The sequence below is a fragment of the Fonsecaea multimorphosa genome, assembly GCF_000836435.1.
Source record: "Fonsecaea multimorphosa CBS 102226 unplaced genomic scaffold supercont1.8, whole genome shotgun sequence".
NCBI lineage: Eukaryota > Fungi > Ascomycota > Eurotiomycetes > Chaetothyriales > Herpotrichiellaceae > Fonsecaea > Fonsecaea multimorphosa.
Window position 1 is genome coordinate 1,110,413 of NW_015971642.1, and position 18,916 is coordinate 1,129,328.

General features: G+C 53.3%; 7 protein-coding genes across 7 annotated transcripts; 3 read left to right on the forward strand and 4 right to left on the reverse strand.

Moving 5' to 3' along the window:
* Positions 1-282: 282 nt before the first annotated feature.
* Z520_05118 (uncharacterized protein) lies at positions 283-2,010 on the reverse strand (the record flags this gene model as incomplete). Its single annotated transcript, XM_016775622.1, has 1 exon — positions 283-2,010. One exon carries the CDS (start codon positions 2,008-2,010, stop codon positions 283-285), a length of 1,728 nt encoding a protein of 575 aa, XP_016633665.1.
* A 734-nt stretch (positions 2,011-2,744) lies between these two features.
* On the reverse strand, positions 2,745-4,602 carry Z520_05119 (uncharacterized protein; the record flags this gene model as incomplete). Its single annotated transcript, XM_016775623.1, has 4 exons — positions 2,745-2,996; positions 3,155-3,524; positions 3,576-4,065; positions 4,167-4,602. 4 exons carry the CDS (start codon positions 4,600-4,602, stop codon positions 2,745-2,747), a joined length of 1,548 nt encoding a protein of 515 aa, XP_016633666.1.
* A 2,106-nt stretch (positions 4,603-6,708) lies between these two features.
* On the forward strand, positions 6,709-7,776 carry Z520_05120 (uncharacterized protein; the record flags this gene model as incomplete). Its single annotated transcript, XM_016775624.1, has 1 exon — positions 6,709-7,776. One exon carries the CDS (start codon positions 6,709-6,711, stop codon positions 7,774-7,776), a length of 1,068 nt encoding a protein of 355 aa, XP_016633667.1.
* A 359-nt stretch (positions 7,777-8,135) lies between these two features.
* Positions 8,136-9,939, reverse strand: Z520_05121 (uncharacterized protein; the record flags this gene model as incomplete). The annotated part of the gene is made up of 5 exons (XM_016775625.1): positions 8,136-8,651; positions 8,712-9,123; positions 9,171-9,259; positions 9,312-9,415; positions 9,474-9,939. 5 exons carry the CDS (start codon positions 9,937-9,939, stop codon positions 8,136-8,138), a joined length of 1,587 nt encoding a protein of 528 aa, XP_016633668.1.
* Positions 9,940-10,729: 790 nt separating this feature from the next.
* On the forward strand, positions 10,730-12,643 carry Z520_05122 (uncharacterized protein; the record flags this gene model as incomplete). The annotated part of the gene is made up of 1 exon (XM_016775626.1): positions 10,730-12,643. One exon carries the CDS (start codon positions 10,730-10,732, stop codon positions 12,641-12,643), a length of 1,914 nt encoding a protein of 637 aa, XP_016633669.1.
* Positions 12,644-12,665: 22 nt separating this feature from the next.
* Z520_05123 (uncharacterized protein) lies at positions 12,666-13,478 on the reverse strand (the record flags this gene model as incomplete). Its single annotated transcript, XM_016775627.1, has 1 exon — positions 12,666-13,478. One exon carries the CDS (start codon positions 13,476-13,478, stop codon positions 12,666-12,668), a length of 813 nt encoding a protein of 270 aa, XP_016633670.1.
* Positions 13,479-16,290: 2,812 nt separating this feature from the next.
* Positions 16,291-18,233, forward strand: Z520_05124 (uncharacterized protein; the record flags this gene model as incomplete). The annotated part of the gene is made up of 5 exons (XM_016775628.1): positions 16,291-16,387; positions 16,444-16,524; positions 16,583-17,285; positions 17,355-17,752; positions 17,824-18,233. 5 exons carry the CDS (start codon positions 16,291-16,293, stop codon positions 18,231-18,233), a joined length of 1,689 nt encoding a protein of 562 aa, XP_016633671.1.
* Positions 18,234-18,916: the final 683 nt, after the last annotated feature.

Here is an 18,916-nt window from a genome sequence, read left to right on the forward strand (position 1 = left end):
GGATAGTTCATAAAAGGATATATTACATTGATCGGTTTCCACAACCTGTTCAGAAAGTATATTTGAATGAGTCGAGTGTGCTGTGTTGTACTGTGCTGCTCGATATACAATTTGACCTCAGAACACATTGCCGCAGTCATATAAAACAGGTGGCTTGTATCCGTGATGAACTTACCTGAATGCGTTTTGTCTTGCCTGTGCCCGCTCACTTTAAACCCGGAGCCTTGCCACTCCTGCAAATATGGATGGATTGCTTGCTGGAGCATATTTCCCACAAGCATTTCAATTGTTCCAGAACGAATCCCACAAGTCTGAGAACCAACCACCACCGCCCCCGCCTTCCCCACCCCCAGATCCTCCTCCCTGAGGTGCGTCTTTGAAAGGGTCGAAGTCGTCTTGTGAGCCCCAGACATCTTCTTCGCCTTGCTGTGGCTCACCGAAGCCGCTTTGTGGAGATTGAGGATCGTAGGGCTGCTGGCCAAAAGGCTGCTGTTCTGGAGGCGGTGATGGCTGCTGCTGAGGAGACATTTCGTCACTACCCGCGGACCCCTCGGACCTTCGTCCCATTCCCCTTTGCATTGCTTCGTAACCTGCCATGGTTCCTGCACCTGCCATAGCGCCCTCGCCCACCCCCGCTGCTCCTCCTGCCGCTGACCCAACTGCTCGACCGGCTCCTCCGACAACGGCACCGCCAGCCTCGGCAGCACCAGCGGCTCCAGCGGCTCCGGCCTCTCCGGCTGCTCCAGCTCCTGCTGCCCCGCCAGCTGCCTCCCCGGCACCGCCTCCGAACCAGAGCGGGAAGAATCCATGTCCTCCACTATGGCGAGAGAAGTAGTCATAGTCGATTGTCACGGCGGTGGCGAGCATCACGGCTCTCTGGTCAAGGGTCATCCCGTAGTTGCCTTCTCTCCCTCCCAATGCCTCCGCATAGCCACGGTCACCCTGCTTGGCATCTGCTGGACCTTCCATTCCGGCTGCGTCCATCCGCAGGACATAGCTTCCAGTATCTGTGAAGATTTCTCGCCCGAAACCCCGGAATTCACGATTGACCGATCCGATCTTCTGGTTGTTTTGATCAAGGAGCGAGAAGTCCCAAGATAAGAAGGGCTCATTAACTGCGGCAAACTGAGTGAAGTCTGTGGCCGAACCGGACCTGTTGTTTTCTGCGATCTGATTCTGCTGCAGATTCGACAGGCCCTCGCCCCGCCTCGTTGAGATCGCATGGGGCCCAGGCTCATTCAAGGCGAGGTCGTGGGAAAGGAACAGATCATATTTGCGGCGTAGTGGCGCCCACTGTGAATGCGTCTCACCAATTATGCGCATTGACTCCAGTGGGAGAGGAGATATTTGGGGTTGATCCATCGGATCGGTACTGCTTTGTGGGACAAGCGATGTGGAAGAGGATCTTTGAGCCTCGTAAGGGCCATCCCAGGGGTCATAGGCCCGAATGCGAGTGTTGATCCATGAAAACGGGCGGTGGAACCTCAACACCTCCCTCGACTGACGATTGAAGACGTGGGTGGTGAACGCGCGATGGGTGTTGAAGAATTGCCTCCTCATGGTGTACCCTATGCCACCTTCATGCTCTGCCATGTACCCGATGTGGTTCCCCTGTGGATCAAGTATAACATATCGATTGGCCTGCTCGAAGCCGATCATCACGTTCATCATTTCCAGTTGCCGTTGAACAACTATGCCTGACTGAGACAGGATGTCGGTAGCCGGATGATCGGACTTGAGGATAGCATTGGCATCTTCCGGTATGTGTACGGGGGCAAGGAGGGAGTTATCTTGAGGGTTTGTGTTGGCTAGGAGATCCTCCATCGACGGGGGCTTGGGCGGAGGATTCCCTTGCGAGGATGTCGAGCCATCTTGGTCTTTCTTTGGACTGGGGGTTGAGGAAGATTGCCGTCGGCATTGGCTGAAACCTCTAGAGGCAATTAGAATCGGTGGTCTTGGCCTCAGCGCAGCGCACGCAGACTGCCTGAGGAGAGAGGTAGTCTTCGGCATGAAGGCTCACTTCCAGGACGGTGTCGCAAATGAGATGCTGTGCCTCCGCTCATAGAAGTCAGGGCATGGGACGCGATGACATGCTTGCAATGGACCAGGTCAAGGGAAGCACGCTTTCCCACGAGCCGTATTTACAAAGAGATCATCACCAAGACACTGAAATGTAGGACCAACGTCAAATAAGTAGTGCTTCAGGCATAATTAAATTTGGCCACGACGATGTTGCTGTGGGCGCAGTTTGGAGAAATGTCAGTGACCTCACCCGGTCTCGCATTGCCTCGCATTGCCTCACACTATTTTGGCTGCGCAGCTTGAGCCCGGAAACAGGTCCCCGCGGGCGAAATAGTTGTTCCAGGGCCGTGTGTTTCGGCTCGGCAAGTTGTTCCGTCGAGGATGTCATTCACCTCAACTGTTCAACTGTTCAACTGCAGGTGTTCAACTGTTCAACTGCAGGTGTTCAACTGTGGAACTGCAGGTGTTCAACTGTTCAACGGTGATCGTAACCTGAATCCGCCAGCAGTTCTGTTGACCCTGATTGCAATTACTCGCTGTCTTCTCTGTTCTCCTCCAAGGTCCCCTAAGCTGTTTGCAACTCTCGACTTCTCACCTCATTATCTGTGACGCAAAGTTTATAGGTAACCTCATTCCACAGCTCCATCGCAGGCTTGTCTACCACAGGATCCCACCAAAGAAATTTGGAAACATGCCTTTTGAACTCTGCCCAAGTTCTTGAGCTAAACCTCGCGTCCGATCTGACTCTTCTCAATCTGGCCCTCAGACGATCTTGGAACCACCGTCGGTGCTCGGTGAAAGTGGCTGCAATTCCACCCATGACCAGCACCCACAGAACCATATCCGAGATCGGATCTTTGAAGTTTTCTGTTCCTATCTGTATCTCTTCGAAATCTTCCAAAATCTGTCTCAGCTCTCGAGCTAAACGTGGCTTTATCTTGGTGCAGCTCGGCATCGGAAATAGAACCATATCGCTATAAACCTATAAGGAATTTGAGGTCAGTGGCTGCAGCATCAAGGTTCCCCGTGCAATGGCCCGGACGAGGAACAATACTAGTCCGAAAGGCTTTCATTTTCAATACAGTAACGGAAAGATTGGGCGAGAAAGGTACCTGCTCGAACATGTACTCACCAATGATCCCAGACGACAGCAGTTATGCATGAGCTGCTCCAAACCAACCCCGTCTTTTGAGTCGAGTTCCAGAAACGATCGCTGCGCCTCATTTGCAGCGAGCATGACATCTACGAAGCGTGGTTGATCGTTCTCGTGGCGATAATAGTGGTCCAACGCCACCGTAGCTTCCACGCCCTTTGCTACCGCCTTGCGAACGCTGATGGCCAGAGAATCCCCAATGCTGCGAATCCCGCTTCCAAGTGTCTCGGCGAGCAACTTGGCTTTAGCGTCAGGAACGTGTCTGCCGCTGCCCACGATAGAATGATATGGCCGGATCCGAGGGTACAAGAGTCTGTCGCCGGTCCGCGATGCGTGGTGTAGATCGGCTCTTTGTCGAGGGTGAGTGAACATTCTGTTTCTGGTAATCATTACTACTCACAGGAGAAGCCAATCCGGCAAGGCCAAGTGTTTAAGAGCAAAGATCCCTCCTCGATCTTTGACCAATTGTTGCAGTGCCGTGGCATAACTTGGCATTAGCGTGAGTCTGCCATAGAGATGCATATATTGAGAGGTCGCCAGCGGCGATTGAGGGTGACATTCTGGCATCGACGATTCAACATCTGCATTGACACCTAATATCAGAACACTCATCATGAGGTCCTCCGAGGCTGGCCCTTCGAGATTCTCAATCCTCTGCTTCAACAGCCTGATGGCCTTGGAGTAGTGAGATAACCGGGCCAGTGCAAGAGCCTCAGACACCTTGGGGACATTCTGGAGAGCTAGATTTAGGCCGCAGGCGAGTGCAACCTGCACGTGGAAAAGTAATTCATCGTCAAGGCCATGATGTCTCCATTCTCGTTTTGCAACAGCCAGATTCTCGCCTCGTACCGCACACAGCATTTCCGGCCATATCCTGTCGAAAGCTTTGCCTGTCAGCATAGAGCTTTGAGGTATGTTTGCAAATTTGTATTAATAACAATTGCAACGGCGAAACTCCTCTCACCACCGTTATAGATCCCGGAACACTTACCATATTGAACAACCTTTTCTACATTCTCGGGTAGTCTACGTTCAGGATAAGAGTCGAACGGATCTCTGCTCGTTTGCGACAGCAGCAACTGGAGAGACAATTTATCTTTCGGAGGACGTCTAGCGCTCTTAGATAGAGGATGTGAATGCCGGCGGTAAGTCGGAGCCTTTTGGATCTGCTCCACGACAATATGCTGCTGCTGCTGCTGCTGCTTCAAGTACTCGGGCTCCGGAGGTTCCGCAACTTTGGGAGCCGTCAACATTGCCGACTCATCTTCGGAATGCTTGATGGAGCTGCCCCGAACGTGCTCTCGGGCTTTTTTCTTCAGCCAAGCGATCTTAGCTGCGTGAGATCTGGCATCCGCATCCTGCAATTGGGCGAGCCGTCGGTCCACCGACGATTGAGGTTTGGGATTTTGGAATACAACATGATACATCCCTGCACTGTGGCACTTGGAACGGTGAATTTTTGCCAGGTGTATAGGCGCGCAGGCAGGCTATCATAGCTACCTCATATTGACGGAGGGGGGGATCTGACAAGAGCCATTGCGGATCAAAAGGAGACACTAACTCTTTTATCTGCCAACTCTTGTCCTTTCTGAAGTCCAGTTGGTCGGTCTTCTTCAAATTGGGTAGTAGTCACACCATCCCGAGCCCGTGTAAACACTTGAGAGGGCTCCGTTACACGTACGGCCTCCGTTCCCCGTCGCCGATTCGTCCAGCACACCTCGCGCTCGCCAGTTCAGCGACTGCCTCTCAGGTCGAGTATGACAAAGCACTGACTGATACTCGATACAGATGAGTCAATCGCAGACGACTGCCGCAAGGTGGACAACAACGATATAATATTGCACAGATTCATCATTAAACTTCGAACCCCCACCAAACCTCGTCATCCAGGGGCTAGTGAGGCAAGATCGCCTTTACCCCAACTCGCAACAAGTCTTAAGTCGACGCCGTCGCCGCGAGGTCTCTGGAACTCGAATCGAATACCATACTGCAAGCCTAGTAAAAGCCACGCAGATCGCCGCTTTGCTCACCCTTGGCTCAACTTCCGCTCACTGAGCGCCCCAAGGTCTGCCGGAGGACTTGGTCCCCATTCTCAACACCAAATTTTGTCAACTTTAGACGATGGGACCCGTTTAGGATGCCAGGGGATCTCAACCAGGAACCCTTTCTAATGCGCTACCTTTCGCGACTATAAACCGATAGACGACGTCTTTAATATTTCGGCGCTACACGAAAGGGAAGCCTATGAGCTTTTCTACTAAGAACCTAGTATATGTAACTATCCTTTCTATAAAGGTACTGTAACCGCGGTCAAGAAGGTAAACCAGTATAGTACGCGACTAGACGATTTAGGTCGTCGTGCAAACTATATAAAGCTACCCACGATCCATAACTTTCGAGCTAAAGGGCTTTATCTCATCGGTAGGTCCCCCTTCCCCGGGCTACGATCATGAGGCTGTATTAGCGTTGGGCTGCGTACCATGTGCAAGAGAGTCGCCTGGGACTCTCGGTAAAAGCGGAGCGCCGCCGGGTTGAAAGACCCTCGTCCCCTTCGCCAAAAGTGGGGAATAAAAAGTCCTTTTCAATGTCGCCGACCAACTCTCCGCCTCGAGGCCTTGATCACCAAAAGACTTGACAATCGATGGTTTACGAGTTTCTTTTCCATGAGCTGGTAGATGGATCCCTGACCGTATGCCAACTTGGTTGGTTCTCGATGGTTTACGAGCTGCTCTACAGTATACACACACGGGAAGAAACAGACAAAACATTTGGATCAGGGGAGCAAGCGATCGACGAGAGAATCTATATCATATCCTAGAACACTATCGCCCAATTTTTGTCCTCGACTTCACCTGCTACTCAATTCCACAAAACTATGAAACCGATGACAGAGGGTCGCCCTCCGCGTTGCCGTCGAGTTTCCCTGTCTTACTGGATCTAGCCCGGCGTGGTCTTTCCGACAGGGCTTTGTTCTCTCAGCTTTTGCAAGTGGCGGAGGGAAAAGCGCCCACTTAGCCTCGAGTCAGTCATCTGCATGGCAAATGCCATGAGTAGAGTGCTTGAAGTCCCAGATGAGTTACTATGCCTCTAGTCTGATCTCCTCTGTAAATCCCACGCAAAGGTAGGTCGGTGAGCTTTGTCTCGTTTTCACCGTCAGAGACCTTCTCCGCCTTTGGCAAAATCATCAGGTCAAGCCTTTGGGGACCCTAAAACGCCTTGTCAGTCTTTTTATGACCTCCACTTTTGCCGGGAAGGGGAGTATTGAATAAGCAGGGGTAGGTAAGAGGGAGGCACCATCCTTCCGAGGCAGTGCCAGATGGGCACATCAATGAGCCACCTCGCCCCCTTCCCCCTGGTAGCTCGATTACTTGTCTAGGTTGGACGAAAATATATATGCTGTTGAGATTTGGACTTTGCATTAACACCAAGATCTATTCTGGAAATATATTGGGAAGACCGGTTCACTATATGAGCTTTCTCCCTTTCAGGCTGCAAAAGTTCTATTGTGATCACTGTTAACTCCTTTGCGCACCATGAGAGCTCCATATTCCCGTGAACGACACGTGGCCGAACTGGCCGTCTTGAGGGCATCGATTCTGACGAAGCGGGTCCAATCGACCGTGAGTGAAATCTCCAAGGACGACAACTCGCCAGTGACCGTAGCCGACTTTGCCGCTCAGGCTCTTATCATCTCTGCGCTCCGGGATGCCTTTCCCGACGACGGCTTTCTCGGAGAGGAGGATGCAGCTGCGCTGAGACGGGACGGGGCACTGGCCGAACAAGTCTACGGATTGGTATCGTCGGCACCGGAGGTGGCGGAGTATTCGAATTTCGAAGCGCCGAACACATTGGCCAAACCAATATCCGTGGAGGACATGTTGAACTGCATTGATCTTGGCGGCCGTGGGACTGGGGGCGACAAGGGCCGCTTCTGGATCATGGACCCCGTTGACGGGACGGCGGCGTTTGTCAAGGGTCAACAGTACGGCGTGGCGTTGGCTCTGATCGAGGACGGCCGAGAAGTCGTCGGGGTGCTGGGGTGTCCCAACGTCGGCGCCAACACGACCCGAATATCCGAAGACGACGTCGACCGCGACGGCCTGGGCGTCATGCTGACGGCAGTGCGAGGCCGAGGCTCGACCATCCGCACCATGAGTCTGCGCGGACTCGGAGCCGCTCTGGCCTTGAGCCATCTGGAGTCGTCGCCAAACCCGGAGGACCTGCACATCGTCGATTGTGTCGCGAGTACGGACTCCCGCCACGACGTGGTCGCCAAACTCGCCCATGACTTCCAGACCACACTCCCCGTTATCGACCTCTGGTCGTTGCATATCCGCTACGCCGCCTTGGTCGTGGGTGGCGCTGATGTACACTTTTGTATCCCAACCACCCCAAACCCCTCGAGAATGCACATCTGGGACCACGCCGGCTCGCAGTTGATCTTTACCGAGCTGGGCGGAAAGGTGACGGACCTAGACGGCAAGCTGGTGGATTTCGGCGCCGGCAGAGATCTCAATCGCAACAGAGGGCTGGTCGTGGCAAGGGAGGGAATTCATGAGACTCTCCTGGCGGCCGTGAACAAGATATTGCTCGAGGCATAGAGCAGAGAATGATAACGTCCAAAGCTTCGTTTCGCACAAATAAGCCCTCGTGCTGTGTTAATGTCGAGAAAATCATAACTCACAGTTGTGATTGAGTGACATCGATCGACTGGTTGAAGCTCATGTCCATTGTCAAGGGGCTAGAAGAAGGCCTTACACGGAGGCAAGATTCAACGAAGGGGCCGTTGAAGACGAAAAAGACGTATGAGCAGCGGGTAGGTTAGGATGATTCTTTTTCTATCCAAGGTAGCGCATTTCCAAGTAGACTTAGACGAGAACATCCGACAAGTATGTACATGATCTATGTGGCCGTGACGGGAGATTGAATAGTTTTGTTCAAACTACTTGTCCTCATGATCCTACCTCTGTGCCCATGCGGCAATCTCTGACGGGTGGACCTGTGTCTTTGCAAACTTCCTCGCCGGCACCTTGTGTTCAAACAGGTAATCGAGCTCGGCAAACGTCTTGTCCTTGGTCTCGGGCAGGGCGAGGTACGAGTAGACCAGGGCCAACAGGCCGAAACCGCCCCAGAAGAAGCCAGTCTTGGCACCCCAGTTCCACGCGGAAGGGTTGATCTGGTAGGTGGTCAGGACGTTGGCGGCGATGTTGAAGACAGCGTAGATCAGACGACCGACGGCGACCGATTTGCTCCGAAGGAGCATGGACGGGACCTCGGAGCCGAGGGCGAAGACGATGGGTTCGATGCAGACGTAGGCGACGAAGCCGTTGATGACTAGAAGCGACGCGATTCCCCAGGAGAGGGAAGACTGGTGTGCGGGGATGGCCAGACCGCCAATGATGAAGTAGATGACGTTGAGGGTGGCCATGCCCCAGATAAAGAGGGTCCGGCGACCGACATGAGGCATCAAGAACCACTATATTGCCGCGGAATTAGTTAAAAGATCACGGAGCCAAGGCGGTGGTGGTGGGAGAACACTTGCCGTCACCACGGTGCCGACAAAACTGAGCACATAGGTAATGATGGACAGGTTGAATGACCAGTCCGAAGCCAGCCCCGCCTGCTCGAAGAAATACGTCGCGTACGCACGTAACGTCGACCCAGCGGCGATTTGCATGCAGTACAAAGCAACGACGATGCTCGTCCGGCGGAAGTCGGTCCCCTTGAAGCAGGCCGCGTAACTCCGGCTTGCGTTCAATTCGCGTTCATGCTCCGTCGTTACCAACATCAGAGCCACAGTCTTGTCGATGTTGACGACTCCGGCCTTGTCAGACGTCAGTCGCCGGAGAGATTTCTTTGCATCTTCCAGGCGTCGTTGTCGAACCAGCCACCAAGGCGATTCGGGAGCGAAAAAGACAGCGATAAAGACGGGGATTGGCCAGAACCACCTGCCAATCAGTAACACGAATGGGTCTCAGGGATATAGGATGCTCACTGAACGGCAAATGGAATACGGTACGCCCAAGAACCACGTACCCCGAGAACGCTGCGGCCAACCACTGCGGCTAGGATTTGACCAAGGACCTGGAGTTGTTAGACTGTCGAATACGAAACCAAAGGCATCAAATCTACTCACCCACATCTGACTGGCCCAGGAGGTCAACATCGGCCGAACAGATGTCGGGGCAACCTCGGCCGCGTAGACAATGGTGGTGGTTTGGAATAGACCCATAGGGATGCCTAGGAGAGAGCCATTGGTGAGAATGGAAATGGGAGTTGACGCCTAGGGTTGGCTCACCTAGCAAAATTTGGCCAATTTCCAAGACCACCAGACTCGGGGCAAAGAATTGGATCAAAATAAGAAAGGGTGTCAGGACCAGCGCAATCATCAAAGTCTTGCGGAATCCCAATCTCTCGCTCAAAAGCCCGGCCAGGAACAAGCCTGCCAACTGTCCGATGTTGGAACCATTGTTCAGCCCGGATTGCCATGGGGCGGAGATTTGACGACTGCCATCTGGCTGTGGGTCTCCGTACGCGGTTCGAAAGGCCGGCACGGCGAACAGCAGACCGACGACGTGAAGGTCGTACCCATCCATGATCGAGGCGGCGCAGATGGCCATGCTCCAGGCTATGGCTTTGGGGTAGAGCTGGACCGATCGGAAGAATCCCAGCTCGTGGTCCTCCTTGATCGCCTCTTCGGTGTCGGCCACGAGGTCTGAGTGGGAGATTTTCTGATCCAGGGTCACGATGTTTTTGGATTCCATGGTGAAGGTACTTTTATCAGAGAAGCCTGGCATGGAGTTGGCCATCCCGAATATATCTTGCTCAGTGAAAAAGAATTCTCGGTGTCAATGCATTGAGATCCAGAATGGGTGCTGTATCCAGCAATTCAGATCATCTATATAGTCGTTCATGTTCTTGCCGTTGTCTGTTAGATGCTCATGTTGTTGGACACGGCGTGTCGTGGCTTTGCTCGACAATTGGCCAACTTGACAACGCTGGAGGAATCAGTAGACGATATCAGACGTTCATGGGAGCAAGACTCCACTACAAGCGAAGTTGCCCCATCGTGAGCGAGTTGCTTCGAATCCCCGCTTTTGCCGAACAACTCAAATTGTACTCCGTAAAGATGATGGTGTCTGACAATGGTACCTAGATAGATATAGGTGCAGGTGGGTCGTGACTGGCATGGCCTAACAACGTCCTATGTACCTAGGTACCTAAGTACCTCGTAGGAGAAGGCCGAGGCGACAGCCGGGGCTGGTGGACGAGATGACCGGCAAATAATAATAACAATAATGGCTGGCTCAATCGACCTCGGCGCCTGCCAGATTGAAGTTGGTGGTGTTCATAGTGTTCATACTGCAGTAGCTCGGCTCCTAACTTCCTGCCTAATGCTACGAGACTGAAACTTCTTGGGTCAAGCATCTGAGCATCCTTTATACTGTACGTGGGGTAAATCCATCTTTCATCTGAGAAGCCCATGTGCGCTTCTGGGACTTCTGGGACTTCAGCAAGATGCCCCTCTGATCTTGATGCCCGGCTCCTTGCAGCATGTCACCAGTGGACCAAGTACAATGCCAATCCCCAGCACAGCCACCACAACCACCGCTCGCGGCGGTGACCCTCGACTCGACCGTCGCCGACGGGACTGGAAGCTCCGATCCGCCACAACCTCAAGAACAGCCTCCTGCTGTTCCTCTCGCAAATACCCCTAAGCTCAGCCACCAAGGTCGCGTTCGTACGGGGTGCCTTGTCTGCCGGGCCAGAAAAATCAAATGTGACGAGCAGCGACCGAACTGCCACAAGTGCGTCAAATCGAAGCGGAGATGCGTCTACAAGCGAGGACCGCCCGCGGTGCCGCTTGACTCAGCATCGACAAGGAATGAACCTCTACGACGCCCGGAAAATTCAGGACAAGAATCTCCTGCTACCGCTGCCGCCGTCACCCTCCCACCGCCCCCTCATGGAACCTATCTGACTTCCGAGCAACTCTTTTCTCCCGACGACACCTCCCATACGGGTGAATCAGAACTTTTTGACCCGACCCGACCGACGGCGGAAATAGAAGCAGCACGCGGACGAGGAGGAGATTCGACGTCGTATGTGGACACGTCGCCATGCAACCACCAAGCCGACGGTATCCGTCAAGGGCCAGACCTCAGCAACGCCGAGTCCCCTTCCGCTCGATTCTACAACACTTCGCTGGACATTTACCTCGTCACAACTCTGGACTGGATGGGCGCCTCGGCGCTGCCCAACCGACCCTTCACCTACTTTATCGAAGAAGTAGACTGTCCTTTCATCTCGCCCTTTGACAACCTCAATTGGAAATGGATAAAATTTCATCTCGCCCAACTAGCCATCCAGGAGACGTCGATAGCTGCAGCTATCCTCGTCTTTCAAAGCTTGTACAGGGTCATGGTCAACGGATTGCCTATGTCCAACGCCACTGCCGAGTATCGCACTGCCATGACAAATTTGGAACTCATGGTGGGAGACGATGGACTCAATTTTGAAACTATTCTCGTCGTCGCCTTTCTTCTGTGCTTGTGCCAAGTGACTATACCAAACGAAGACGGCCCCTATTTTCACGCATTCGGGCCCAAATTCGAAACTCGTTTGGAGACTTGGTTGGAGAGCCTGCAAGCGTCGCCCGTCGCCTTGCGAATTTGCACCTGGTTACAACTGCTACATGTCGCCACGAAACGTGTCGGAAATTGCGGATTACTGCCCGAGACCATGTTCGACCTCCTGAGCAACAATATCAGCACAGTCCCAAGTCTGTCGACCACGGGCTGCTATACCGATTCGGCAGACGCCATGTACGACGTCCTCAGCGCTCCACTATATAAGTTTTACTTCCAGATACAAAGGATATCTAACGAAAGTCAAGGTCTCAGCCACTATCGTCGATCACGAATCACTCCGGCAGATCAAGCAGAAGCTGCCGGAATTGCCGTCCGACTGCGGCGAGAGTTGTCAACTTTGTGGAACACCCGACCGGGTCCATTGCGATTTCAACCTGGCCGACTTCGACAAGATTTACGCGAACCCATCGCAGAACCTCTCCTAGCCCTCACCGGACTCTGCATTGCGGCATATTCTATCGAAAACGTCGCGCTGAGGCGAATTCTTGGAGACCCACCGTTCCCATCGCCCGAGTCTGCCCCTAGTCTGCGCCAAATTCGGGACGTGATTGACGGTGACTGGAATGTTTCGAGCGAGGGAGCCTTAAACCCAGGATACGTTCGTCCGCTGTTTCTGTACGCCATTGAAAATATACAACGCGAGGAAACACAATGGGCAGTGACCCGCCTAAGGCAGGTCAAGAGTCCCCTGAGTAGGAGTGACTTTGTGGCGTCTCTGGCAGAGGCTCTTGGTGAGGCGCAGCGGACGGAACAGAGGCGAGTGACGACCAAATACTTTTGTTATCGATCGTTTAATGTTCCTGTACCCTTGATCTAGCAAGACAGTATCGACGTTTTTTTCACACTGACTCTTGGGCCTTGTTCTTTATCATGAGCATCTCCTCGACATCATTGCTGACAATCTGGTCTATGAGGCCCTGACGGATCCAATCGACCACCTCCGACTGGACATCCCTCCCGTAAGCTTTGAGATTGTCGAGCGACTCGATGGGTAGGACGGCCAGGAAGACGGCAAACCCGGCGTCGCGGAGCTGACGAGCCTCGCCACTGGGAAAATGCTGGAGTTCGATGTTGAAGGCGTCCAGGTTGGCCTGACGGGCGACAGCAGCGGAATCGATCAGGCGAGAATGGCAGAGGCCGACTGTGGGGATTTCGGGAATGACTTTCTTGACGTTTCGGAGCTGAACAAAGTCGAATGACGAAAATTGTAGTAGGTCGGCGCACTTGAGCTCGTCGACGAGCGTCCTCAATTTGGGGAACAGTTCATCGTCCCGGCCATACACTTTCAGCTCGAGTTGGTAGATGATACCCAATTCGCGGGCGAGGACCAGCGCGTCTCTCAGCAGAGGTACCCTCTCCCCGGCGAAGGCCTCGCTGAACCACGACCCCGCGTCGAGTCGCGAGATATCCTCGTACGTCAAGTGTCGCACCAGGCCCCGGCCGTCGGTCGTGCGGTCGACCGTCTCGTCGTGGATGAGGATGAGCTGGCCGTCGGCGGTCAGGCCGAGGTCCGTCTCGCAGGTCACGCCGGCGCCGCCGATTTCGCGCGCCTGGCGGAAAGCCGCCAGCGTGTTTTCGGGGGCGCCTGCGCTGTGTCCTCGGTGCCCGGCCACCCGCACCGTCTGCGGCGTCATTCTCAGCGGATTTGCCATTTCTAGCTCTGCGGCATTGATCCGGGGACAAACAATCAAACGTGCGCGCTTGGGAGGGTTTGATGTTGTTGTGCTAAAGTGCCATTCCCATCAACGCCGGGACTGTCAACCCATTTTATTTGCTCGTGGCGTGGTTGAGAGGCAATCAGACTTCAAAAGACAAATGTACCGAGTGCTTCTACATTACTTTTCCCTGCGCGTTCGCCTGAAGCTATCTCGGTAAAAGTGGACACCCGCTTCACTTTGAGATTCCATCTCGGCAAAGGTGGAGTGGACGTATAGCCGAGCGCGAGAACCAACCGGATCGTCCGACATTCTCACGTGGAAAAATGTTGGTGAGCTGACTTCTACGAGGCTTCTCGTGATAGAGATGTGGCGGATCTATTTTACGATGAATGAGGACAGGCTTTGTACGTTGATTTGACCCTGATACTAACCCCGACCAATCTGCGAGATGTCCAAGCCCCGTTGCAGACTCAGAGAACTCACCGTTTTATAGCCATATTCTGAAGAGGGGTTGATTGGGAAAGAAAGGTACTTCTCTTCGTTGAGTTTTCTGTCTTCGAGGGTGAAACTATACCGGCAGTTTCCTGCGGCCCTTGTTTCCCTGGAGTTCATATCCAAACCACTCAATATCGAGTGGTGGAACACTACGCGGCGACGTCACAATATTGACCTAGACCAACACGTCTTCTCCCTTGCCGAAGCATGCGCTTGCATTACCTTAGTAGAAACCGGGTCGGTCGGATTGGAACCTGCATCACTTGAGAAAATGTTTGCATTAGCTCGAGATAATTCACTCTTTGTCCCCAAGACATTGCTCCAAGAGCCGTGGACGACGGGAGATGCCAGCGCAATTGAGCATCTTAGCGGAAACGTGGGCAAACCTGGACTGACACTGTTGATCCCGCCACCCGACCCCAACATGAAGAAAACTTGATATGAAAGGCCACATGGTACTGCCCCACGCACATTTTGACGGCAACGTGCAGGGATGCGTTCTCAAACACGACCCTGCATTTGTCATTCACCAGCTACGAGCAGCCTGTGTCTAGCCAGACGTATCGTGAAAAAGGCGTTCGAGCCTATTTTCGGGAATCTCTGGTGTCTGTCCTTGATCGCGGCCAATGGATTGCGGATCTCGACATCCAAGCAGCGCCCAAGAGTGCACTCTTCATCCGCCTGCCGTTGTGCAAACACGACCCAAATCACTGGCTCGAGAACGCCAACTTCAACGAAAAGGAAACTCCAGCCAAATCCGACAGCCATTGACTACTACAATGAACTGCTCGACCAGCCCAGCATCGATGGCATCGTACGGGCGCAAGAAAATTGGATCGGGAGACTAGCTGCTACAACCATAAGCATTCAGAGGAAGAAGCGCACTCTCGTGCTTCCCGCGAGTTTTGCTGGCAGGTATTTATACGGCGTTGGCTGATGTCAACAAGCCGCCTGATCCGAGATACATGACTGACTGATAGCGATCCCTCCGCCGGCGAAATCCCAGACACCTCGTCCAGCAGAGAAGGTAAGAAACGGAAGTGAGCAACTGCAGTTCAAGCAGTCCAGAAGTCTGCAAAGGTAAAGGCAAGTCGACATGGCGCTGTTCTTGCTGCCTGATTATTGCACTCTGCGTCACTTTAATTTGGGGTTAAAAGTTCAAAGAAGAGCAAAGGTAAAATGCCTGGAGGCGGGAAATCACCTTGTCTTCAAATTAAGGTCTCCTGGGCGAAGCTTGACTGGCAGCCACCTGGACTTGCTAGGTAGCTAGGTAGGTAGAGAAAGCCACTGCACGGTCAAGGCAGGTCAAAGTAGGGAAAGCCACAATTAGCTCGTCCTTTCCTCACCATGATCCCACACTTACAGTAGAGAGCTTCTATAGATCCAGATGCAGCAGTCGTTTAGTGGCCAAGAACATGGTCATTATTCCCCTAAGGATACGATTTCCAAACAAGTATCTGTACTTAACGTATCGGGCAGATCGACGTGGGCATAGAATGGTGCTCTCCGTCAAGGTTCAAAGTTCTCGCCCCAATCGCCACAGCCATAGCCACAGCCACAGCCACAGCCACAGCCACAGCGACAAAATCAATACTACACTCCTCGCTTTTCTCTACTTGATATGCACAAACTGGAAGCGAGTCTAATAAAGATATTTTGAGGTGAAAGGGCAGATATCACGGCCACAATCCCACACTCACACCTCGTCGGCCAAAGTGCAGGCGGCGGCGCGACCCCCGAAGCGGCTCGTCGGCCAACTCAGTGACCTGTGTGCATAGGTAGAAGAGTGCCTAGTGCCGGCAGGGCCAGCCGAATTACAAGGGGCCAGATTGGACCATCGGTGTGTGGCTCATGGAGGGTTCAGGGGGTGCTCAGGGAGCTAGCCTCAACCCGGCGTGGGCTCATTCTCGATGATCAAACTGCGTTGTGGCAATTGGGTCTTTCGTTCTCGTGCAATTCAGGTATATACCTGGGTACCTTGTCACAGAACATCAAAGCGTCCCCGGCTAGGAGTATCGTCAACGTCAATTGGCTTGATAGTCAGTGAAAGTTCGGGCTAGAAACAAGGCCCCCAAGTGAAAAGAAGCAGGGACCTGGCCAAGCCTCAATTTCGCCCTGACTGGATCCTGGAAACAATACCAGAAACTAGGCGCCGTTGCACACATCGGCCCCCAAGCAATATGGGGCAACTGACGTTTCAGAAAGCCGAAAGGGCGCCTGCGCCTGGATTCATCGGTGCCGTCCTCTGCATCGGTCTTTCGTTGTTGTCGTTGTCGTTCTTCCTGCTGCCATCGAGGTGGGCGTCGACATTATGCTGGGCGCAATCGTTGCGCTCGGCCTCGCCGCCGCTCATGCATCGCAAGCGCAACTCATCCGCGACACTATTACAGAGTGGTTCTGGCTTTCTTGTATGGACTTGCGTCTCTCCGCGACAGACTGCTGTGTTTGTTACTAATTTTCTTAGCGATTGCCGACACTAACTACTTGTATATCACGGGAGGCGAGTTTTATGAGCCGGCCGACGACGTGGTGACGATGTACTACCGTAAGAGATGGAGGCCCGCCCCCGCAATCCTTGAGGGTCTTGCGCTGACCTCATCCAGAGGGCAATACACTTGTGGTCGACCTCACCCAGTCCTGGACGAACCAGACAATCAGTGCTGCTAGTTCAACAGCAGACCCGGATGGAATGATCTACGTCCGACAACCGATGCTTTTCTATGACCACACGCGGAACAAGATCAGTCGGTATGGTGGATGGCCGTATGAGGAAGCAGACTTCCCATCTTTGCTGTGGTCCTTCACTGCAGGAACGTCCGATGTTACCTGGAAGAATGAGACGGCACCTTCCACCGACGGCCTTGCGACGTCTTCACCAGGCCCGTTCGCTTCGGCAAATACCTTTACCAACTCTACTTATTACAACTTCGGTGGCGATGTGGTCAGCTCGCTCCCCGACATGACCGTTCTGTCTGGTCTTGTCACGCGCGACTTCGTGGCCCAGTCGTGGACCAATTCCACGGCCATTCTCCCAAACCAGAGCAGATATCGGACGCAGGCTCGCATGGTACACACGGCGGACTTTGGGGGCCAAGGGTTTCTGGTGATTGTTGGCGGAGAGGCTCCTCCAACGGCAGCTTCCGTCTACGAGGGTGGGGATTACATGGTTGACATGTCAACCATCACTCTGTATAATATTGAAACGGGAAGTTGGTACACACAAACGGCAACAGGTGACATTCCACCTCCAAGGTCCGAGTTCTGCGCGGTTGGGGCATCAGCCCGGGGTGGGAATCGGTTTGAAATGTAAGAAACCGGATCCTGCAAGAGACAAAGCATCCGGGTGTCTGCCTTACTCACGATACTCTTTTTCAGGTTCGTTTACGGTGGCTCAACAAACTCCACATTTGATCTGGATCATTCTTCCGACGAGGGCTATCTCAATGTCTACGCGCTCTCCCTCCCGGCTTTTCGATGGTTCAAGTCAAATTCTACCACGCCTGTCCGTCGAGCTTGCCATGCCTGCTCTGTCATCGGCAACAGACAGATGGTGTCGATCGGGGGCCGGTTGCCGAGCTCCTTACAAGCACTGGGCTCAGAACAAGATCCCTGGGCGAGCGGTCTGGGGGTCTTTGACATGACTGACTTTGAATGGGTGGATCACTACGACGCAGCTGCAGCTGCCTACGAATCACCCGATGTGGTCAAGCAGTATTACTCTGACAGTTACCAGGAGCCGAGTTGGAGTGATCCGACATTGGCCACCGTCTTCGGTACGTCCTTATCTTTTTCGCCCTAGGGGGGTGTTGTTAAAAAGGAACCCTTTCTAATAGTCATGCTACAGCGTTCACGCCACCTGCAAACTCTTCTTCGTCCAATAATTCTAACCCCTCAGGCACTTCTGGAAGTCAGTCGTCCCCTTCACCCTCATCTTCATCATTCACAACAACCAAGAAAAGCAATGTCGGCGCCATAGTTGGCGGTGTTGTCGGAGGCATCGCACTCCTTGCGGTAATCCTCGGGCTGTGGTACTGGTTCGCAGTGCGACGAAGACGGCATCCCCCGGCTGAGCTCGCTGCCGAGACTGTGGACCATAAACCACCGCTCGAGGCTGCATCGGCACCAATGTTTGAAGTGGACGACACCTCCCGGACCGAGGTAGAGGGACTGTCGCCAAAGCCAGTGATCCTCGCCGAGTTGCCTGTAAACGAGGAACCACAGAGAAAGGCCGGTCCTGGTGTGCCGAGAAGATGACACTATATCAATACGTGACGATTGATCATTTTGGAGCGACCCGGCGCCGGCGTTTCGGATGAACAAGGGGATTTGTATATAAAATGTATACACTGGTAGAGTTGAGCACATTTTGGAGTTGCATCATGACCAAATTGGGCTTCAATTCGTCCTGTGAATTTCACGATGCATTTTGTTTACTTTGACATTTCATCTTCTCGGTGGAAAGTGTGGGTTTCACTTCGTCCTTTTCTGCACGGCCGCGTGTCTCAGTCGCGTTCCGCGTTTGTGGTGAGTTATTGCAGAGGTTTCGGGCCGTTTTCTCCAAACAAGATCGACAGGGGACCCAACCCTTCCTGCCCTTTCCGCCGTTTTCTCCTTGTCCCGAGCATACCCGGGGGAAAGTAACGAAAACAAGCTGAACTGGAGAGATAAGCTGAACAAGTTTGTTGTTCTACAGAAAATCCCTGAAGAATCAGGCTGTAGACCCCCCTTTTTCTCTCTCTGAGCTCCATTCGACTCCTACATGGCCACCGAACGGTACAAAACCAGAGATAATGCTCGCCTGTGAATGACAATAACTAGAAATCTTGCATAATCGCTTCTCTCCTCACCTTGCTTCTTGCGGGACACTCACAAAAGGGAACATGGCACCGCTGTGCCAGCTTCGGCCTCGATCTCTCAGTAAATAACCCGGGCGGGGA